At 33.2% G+C, this 8,372-nt stretch overlaps 1 protein-coding gene across 1 annotated transcript; it reads right to left on the reverse strand.

Annotated features, from left to right (window-relative positions):
* Window positions 1–3,176: 3,176 nt before the first annotated feature.
* LOC141723325 (2-oxoglutarate and iron-dependent oxygenase domain-containing protein CP2-like) lies at window positions 3,177–7,348 on the reverse strand. The gene is made up of 9 exons (XM_074525122.1): window positions 6,926–7,348; window positions 6,610–6,657; window positions 5,875–6,051; window positions 5,629–5,779; window positions 5,442–5,528; window positions 4,784–4,908; window positions 4,539–4,657; window positions 3,520–3,631; window positions 3,177–3,423 (listed from the first exon to the last, which is right to left on the reverse strand). Exons 1-9 carry the CDS (start codon window positions 7,220–7,222, stop codon window positions 3,358–3,360), a joined length of 1,182 nt encoding a protein of 393 aa, XP_074381223.1. The 5' UTR covers window positions 7,223–7,348; the 3' UTR covers window positions 3,177–3,357.
* Between the last annotated feature and the right edge of the window lie 1,024 nt (window positions 7,349–8,372).

Genomic DNA, 8,372 nt, shown 5'->3' on the forward strand with positions numbered 1-8,372 from the left:
TGGTTGGTATTTGCAATAAGGTCGAATAGGCCCTAAGAGTTAAAAGTCAAAACTTGGTTTTTGATAATCGAAAGAATGATTGGGTTTGTGTATGTAAATGTTTATGGATTTGATTGTTTGATTGTAGTATGTGGTTCAAATTAAGGAATAAAAGAAAAAGGGAACTAAGACGATTGATTTTAAAGGCTATACGTGATAGTTATAATCGTAAAGATTTAGTTGTGTATGAATCGTGTACTCGTATGAGTTATAATCATTTGATTTAAAGAATTGTCGAGATTAAAACGAGTATAAGTTGATTATTGACTACATAAAGATATAAAGGCCACGAGAAAAGAATGTGTTATGTGCTATGTGCATGTGTGTATATAAGCTATACTCGTATAGTTCGAGTCAAGAGTATAACCGAGCTATCGTATTGAGTGAGCGTTCCGGGAACGAGAGTTGAGAACTGATTAAGGGTTTGGTTTTTATTGTAGATTCGGAGCGTGAGGGCATTCAGGCTAGGAAGAGGAAAGGTATACTAGGTGGCAGTAGTTCAACCTTCAGGAAAGCGAATTCAGGCAAGTAACTCTAATTACTTGTGTAAATGGTTATAGAGAGGATATTGTTCATGCCATGTAGAGTATTGAACTGTTAAAATAATGAACCCCTGTTATTGATTTGAGATACCCTGTCTTTGATCTTGTAAAACTGTTATTGATAAGCTTATTGATCCAATCCCCTTTGGTAACTCTTTTTTTTCCTGTTCTATTTATTTGATATACCATGAACTATTATAAACCCTATAAGTACCTTTACGAACCCCTTGTAATGATGCTACAATCCTTAATCACGATATTCCCTATTGATCCTTGAAACAGTTATGATTCTTCTAACTTAAGTACCTTGTTATCATTGATTCAAGATCCCTAGAATTGCACCTTCCTATCCTTGATTCATTTCCCTAACTTTGATTTCTTGAAATTGAATCTAAGAATGAATTTCGACTTGAAAGAGTCCGAATGATTTCATATTCTTGGTAATGATAAAATGAATTTAGAAAACCTACTTTTTCCAACTCAAGGTTTTCCAAACGAATTCCTGATGGATTGGATTGGGACGTAAGAGGCTAGTGGGACTAGTCCAGTCATAGTAAGAGGCTAGCGGGGCTAGTCCAGTTTAAGGCTGAAATTATGCCATTTGGTACCTTAAAGACCGGATGGAGGTCGGTGCGGGCTGATCACCCGTATTATAATGAAATAAAAGATAAAGTGGTCCAATCAAGGCTTCTATATTGATTATTTTAAAAGTAATTGAAATTTCCTACTTAGTAATTGATTCTTTAAAAATAAAAATGGTTTATATTGCTTTGAAAATAGTTGATTGTGATATTGTGAAGCTTATAACTCGTGAACCCTGATTTTTATTTTGTTGATCATATAATTGATTCCATATAATGAAAAGATTGTCGCTTTTCTTTTTGAAAGATCTGTTTTGATCCCTTGATGATTTGTGATGAATGTCGGCTTTTACCCTGCTATGAGCCTTGTTCCTTGAAAGCCCCAAATTTTTCCTTCATAACCCTTTCTTAACCCCAAAGATAAAAATCTGCCACCTAGATCTGATAAAGTAGAATGCCCTGAAATTGGTAAAGTATATTGTGGATTTTGATATCGTAGAACTGCTTTATAGTTACTTGCTGAGTTTTATACTCATATGTTTTGTTTAAATCTAACCATGGCAGTTAAGCAAGAAGATGGCCAGGCTTAGGCGCAGTCCTCGTAAGAGCGTACCTGATGGTCCCTATCGTGTGTCTAGGGAAATGAATTCATGTTGGACCATGAGCCCAACAACAACAGTCCTTTAATCTGAAGTATATGAATATGAAATAAGCTAGAGTTTTGATAAATTTGAGTTAGAACTGTATGGTAATTATAATTTGGGGTATATGATATTAGATTAATAAGGAACGAGTAATGCTAAAATGGATCCCAAATAAGGAACGAGTTAGTAAAGTTTTTTATGCGAGGTATTATGCTAATGAGTAGTATTTAAATGCGAAGTTGGGGTCTAATCCGAGTAGTATTAACTTAAGCAAGGAGCTTGATGGAGGGGGAGTTCAGGTAATCTGATTCAGATTCTAAACAACCTTGGCTTCCTCCCCTCAGGATAAAACAGTTGAAGACTTGTTTAAACCAGGAAAACGTCAACGGAATGAAGAGCTGATTTTCGGAGAGAGATGGATCTCTTATAAATAGTATCAAGTTGGTTGATGATAATGATTCATGGTACTGGTCCAAGGAGTTACAGCAGAAGCAGTGGATTGAACCGGAGCTGGGTGATATCAACTTTGTGATACCTCCATTTTTAACTCTGATTAAAAACATGGTTGGGGATGGCTACTAGAGATCACAACGGTCATATTTTAGAGGCTGAGGCAGCTGTTGGAGGGGGAGGGGTAGAATTGAGGCTCACCTAGCTATAAGAAGTTCTCAGTTGGATTAAGGCTAGTGACGTTAATTCCTGTGCAGACAAATTGCCTCCTCGTGGTTCAAGCTTTTTCTAGGTGTGATTATCGAAGATTGTAAACGTCTATTACAATCTCTCAAAGTATACCTTTACTTTTGTAAAACGATCCGGGAACAAGGTGGCTAATTGGTTTGCCCGTTCAGCTTGTTCTTCTCCAGGTTGTATTTCCATCAGGAATATGATGATCCCTGTGGAACTCGAAATTATCTGATTTGGTTAAATGAAATCGGGTTTTAGTTTTAAAAGAAAAAAACTTTCATCATTTTGCATCTCTTACCTAATTAAAATAAAACCACCACCATGTCATCTCCATAAGAATTGCTTTTGGGTATTTGTTGGGCTCAAATTAATGCCTCCTGTTCTTACTAGGATCCTTCATTCCCTTCAATTCGTGTTAACAGGATCACGGTCATCTATAAATTGGGAATCACTTTCTTCTACTGGTTTCAATGTTTACACTACAACAAATTATGTAGCTCTGAGTTTTTTCAACAAATTGGCCTATATGCCAAGACATTTCAATGAAACTTAAAAATTAAACTGAATTTAATTTTTGTTTGCAAAATTGCAGATCATATTTTTGTAAATACAAGTAAAAATCACATTTTTATATATCATTTGTTGTATTTTAAAACAATAAACTTTAGAATAAGATATTCAAAATAAAATCCTTATTAAATTACAACAAGATTGAATGTGAAACATTAACAACACTGGATGTAAAGCAGTTAAAAATTTTGGCAAAGAAAAAAAAAGCTGTCTGTTCACCTTTGAAAAGTTGAATTTACCAACTATTTAAGCATCAATGGATTTTTAAATCTGCTGCTGTATCAAGAATTTTTCATCTCATGGCCTGGCATTATTGGTCCGCGATGAAGTAGCTTGCGATCCTACTAATAACTTCTGTATTTCCTGGATAGACAAAGAGTAAAGAAACAATACAATGAATCAGAATCCTTGAAGCAAATTCTTGAGGCGTATTTTAACTCTTGTATATGGTGTACATACCAGATTAATGTCTGCAATAGAACTCCGTCGCCTTTCTTCTTTTTCTCGTTGGCACACACCACACCAACTGGGAGCTTTCTTTTCATATTTCTTCATTTCTCTAAATACAGAGCTGCAGTACAACAATTGTATATTTTCAGTCCGTGAGGACTCCAAATAAAAAAGAGAATTTAAAGTATTGGAACACAGATTAATCTATACTTCATCCTGAATTAAAGAGGGCCCTGACTTACAAAATGCAAAAGAAAATGCTCTTATAATCAATAATTCAAAACTCTGGAACATACACTATAATGGCAATTGATTGATTAGATACATATTTCTGTCGATTCATAAACGTCATCAGGGGAACCTTCTCTTTGCGTCGTGTTTCAACTAAAGTGATATGGCATATAGAGTTGCTCTATTAGTTAAACAAAAAAAGGGAAAATTGTAATAGGGATTCCTAATCCGCGCCATGCGCGAACAGACATCGCAAAAAAAATATTAATTTTTTGTTGTGCATCTTTCTTTTGAGTGACCAACTAAAATGACATGAAATATAAAGTTGTTTTAATATAAGTGACCAACTAAAATGACGTGAAATATAGAGTTGCTTTAATGGCCAAACAAAAAAAGGAAAATTATATTTGGGATTCAAAGATCCAACATCTGCTTCATGCACAAACACACAGAGGAAAGAAAATAAAATCTTGTTGCACATCTTTCTTTTGATCTCTATGAGAAGGATTCAAAGAGAAAATGGCTGAGAAGAAAAATATTATGATTAAATTATTTTCAGTTTTGGTGTGCGCATTCGGCAGATCTAGAGAATTTTAATATAACTGGCCTTAATTTTTTTTTGCTATAAAAGGTCATGGCTACATCAAAAATTTATCAGAATCATGAACTTAGAAAGCTTTTGAGTTTAATTCCTCATCCAGAGCATTCTTCTTAATAATAAGTTTATTGCTTAATTAAAATATCAATAAGCAGTAGAAGTCGAATTAATTAGCAACAAAATTTGAGGATTACATTACCTTTGGCACCATAACAGCATATTAACTCTGTGCCCAGATGTGGTGGATAGAGCACCATGGCGATGACGACCACGATGAAGAACAGCACGTCCAGGGACATGTGAGTAATCGTAAATTTCCTATAAAAATAAAAAGAAAATTGGATGAACGTCAACTAAAGGAGGACAATCTATAAGAACTTTAATTGTGTTCAATAATTTCACAACATCATCTTCAATATGAACTACGGTATACAGTATACATACCTCGGGCTGACTTTCCACATTTACATGTTTCTCGCAGCGCACTCCACGGAAGAACAGCTCACCACCAGAAAATTGCTCTCCCAAGCAGACATTCAAAGTGACTTCTGAGTCATCTACATGAAAACCTACAATCATATGGTTTTTTGTTAGTTCCATATCATAAGCTAAGGCATCCCAAACGAAATTTGGCCTAAAATAAAAAGAAGTCATATTTTCAGAGTCATTTGAATTTTGAAAGTTGAATTGATTAGTTTAGACTATTGTATTACATATGTTATGTAATCAATATAAATATAAAGAAAATGATAAAAAAATTTAGTTTATCTTTTTGAAGAAGCAATTTGTAAAGGCATAAAGTATAAAACCATAAAGAATGGTGCTAGAGGTATCAAATTGGGTACCAAAATTTGGTTCCAAATAATATGACACTGGTGACTTGGCAATTTGGGAGGATGTTATTGGGAGAATTTATGTGAATGCAAGGGGCTCACTATTATTTATTGAATTGTAGCCGATGAAGTTATTTGGGAATCATTTTGCTTACCAATTTGGTACATCTAAAATTATTTAACCATAAAACTATGGGACAGAGGTTGCATATGAGATAATTTTTCTAAAAAGGAACATCTACTGAATGAAGTTCAAACTGATCACTTACCAAGGTAACTATCTCTATTTGTCCCGTACTCCACGATGTAGCCATGGTGGGAATCGAGTGTCGCTCCACCAACTTCGGGGAAAAAAACTGCAGACACAGCATGTGTTTACCAAGTAGATAATAATTCAGATCTATAGCCATAATAGTAGTATCATTTTGTTTGTACTTGTGAGAGAAAAATAATTACTTGTAGACATGGGACATATGAAATCTTCCATCAATTTGCCAAGCATTGCTTCCATGCCGAAGTCATCAAGAACAGCACCATATGCATTCATTGTATTGGGCCGCATAATTCTGACTCTAGTCTCACAGAGCCAATTTTCAATGTTTTCCATCTATGCAAACAGAACATGGTTATAAACGAGAAAATCTAAAACAACTACGAGCACCTGCCATAGCAGACAACAAAATGCAAAATGCTAAATGATACCTCATCTAGCATCATTTTACAAAATGCAGGCTGCAGCATTTCAAATGTTAATACTCCGGGACTTGGTTCAGATATAATTTTGCGGAAGCCCTCCTCTGTATTCTCACTGATTGCTTTGAGAAAAGAAGGAACAAAAAAGCTTGTCGGATTCATCATATACAGCTCCTGGTGCATAGGCTACAAAAGAAACAAGGTTAAAATGGGACCAAAAAATATTTGTATTAAATGAATGCTCCTGACTTGAACCGTTAATCTTGATGTTATTGAACTTCATGTCTTACAGCAGTACAGCTTCATGCTGCATAGGCTACCAATAATAAATGTTCTTGAAACAGGTAAAAAGACAAATAATACCAGAATACCACAATAGGAAAAATACAAACCTCTTACCTCTTACCAAACACAACATCAATGACAATCAGTTACATTTATTGCCTACTAAAAACCATATTTTTCATAAAAAAATTGTGTAATTACTCTCCATCCCGATTGATCTGTCATGATTTTTTGCGTCAAATTGACCCATCTTTATTGAAAATTTAATATAATATATTATCGAAAATATTTATAATTATTACATCATTGAAAAGTATGTTTAATCTACTTTAATATATATTTTTTAATTTTTTAAAATAATGAAAGAATGAATTTTTATTTACCATCGAAGTTGAGTCAAATTGAACATTAATATGTTATAAATATTGAGCAGAATATAAACATTAAATTTGATCATACCCGATAAGAAGACATGATTGCTTCCCTGTATTCTTTTTTGATTTTGTTCTGCAAAAAAAAAGCAATATTAAACCAATGTCAGAATCTTATTATCTATAAATTACTAAAATTAATGCTCACTAATATTTTTGAATTGTTCGACGAAACATAATTAAACAAAATAATTTTAATTTTATCTGTAAAACAATGGGAAAATTAAAAGGTAGTAGTTACAAAGATTTTTCTTTACTATCTATTATTCTAAACATTATGTGAATACATGAAATTCACATTTGGTGAAAACAAACTCAAATCATATGAATATATTGATACTGACCCGATAATAATCATCAATAGGAGCATAGTCCATGATGATCTTGCGTATATAATGACATTTTTCATCCCAACGAGCGTTCATCATCTGGGGTGGCAGGTGGCGATGCATAGCACAGTAAAGTGAAGGATGATAATCTGATCGCGGAGCTGCATGACCACCTGCAGGCTTATTAGATGTGTTTGCCGTTTGTCTTTGACCTCGATTCGATGAGGAGTTCCGATCGCCGATCATAGCACTTTCAGCTGAATTATAGTGGTTATCATTCTCATTTGTCTGATTAGTAGACCAGGCAGACATTGTAAATGAGAGATCTGTAGATATTTGAGCTTGTTCGGTGGGGATGGGAGATTGTAAAAGGCTTTGTTCTGTGAGGCAGGTTGGATTAATTCTGTGTGCAAGGTTGTGGAGTGCGGTGAGGGATAGTCATGCGTATAGTCCAAATTTGTACGTTACAAAGACTCAACGTATTGACGTTTGTTTTCGGCTGCAAGTGTGCATGTGTGCCATTTGTAAAGCTCTTCTTGATGAGTCACTAGTTAGAGTGTGTTACATGCACGGTACATAAGATCAAGATACCAGTGTAGAATAGGAAAATAGAGAGATTATATTATATGATTTAAATGAAAATCGTAAAACTCTTATTCGGTAGTTTTTTCAAGATTAATTAATAAACTTTATTGATAAAAGAAATTTCTTTTTAAGTACTCCCTCCGTCCCTTTCAATTGTTTATATTTTTTAGAGAGTGTCCGACACACATTTTAAGGTTCATATAAAGTATAGTTCTGTAAAAAAAATTTACAATTTTGTTTTTTCTAGAATAAAAATTAAAACATTCAACTTTTATTCAGAAAAAGAAAATTGTAAAAATAAGTTACATAACTATATTTTTTATGCACCTTAAGATGCGTGCCGAACAAATGTAAACAATTCGAAGGGACTGAGGGAGTAATATTTTAACTTTACTTTTTTTGCTTCACCATTTTTTGAATCAAGTATTATAGTTCTAAATATTTATTATTTTTATTATTTTTGGATTTCTATATTACTTGAAATTCTACATTTATTATTTTTATCAATTTTTTGACTCTCATATGCCCCTATAACTATATTATTTTTTAGATTAAATCTCTATCTTAATTACTTCAATCTCGTTATAACTTTAAATTTATTATTTTTATTCTTTTTTATAATAATCTTATTATAAATTTTATGGGAAGAACCTTTTCGTCTTCGGTGGAAGAACAATGTTAGCTACCCCATGAGAAAGTGGGAGAAATTAGAATACACAATTAAATTCCTTTATTACAAGATTATGGACTCAATGCAAGAATTATGATAAATAAATCTCGAGGCTTATTTCTTCAAAGAAATTTCGAGTATTTATATATTTCAATAAAATAATTAAAATATGAGAATTTTAATCTATAATCTTCTTTAATAAGCGAC

This window comes from Apium graveolens, chromosome 1 (assembly GCF_009905375.1).
Source record: "Apium graveolens cultivar Ventura chromosome 1, ASM990537v1, whole genome shotgun sequence".
NCBI lineage: Eukaryota > Viridiplantae > Streptophyta > Magnoliopsida > Apiales > Apiaceae > Apium > Apium graveolens.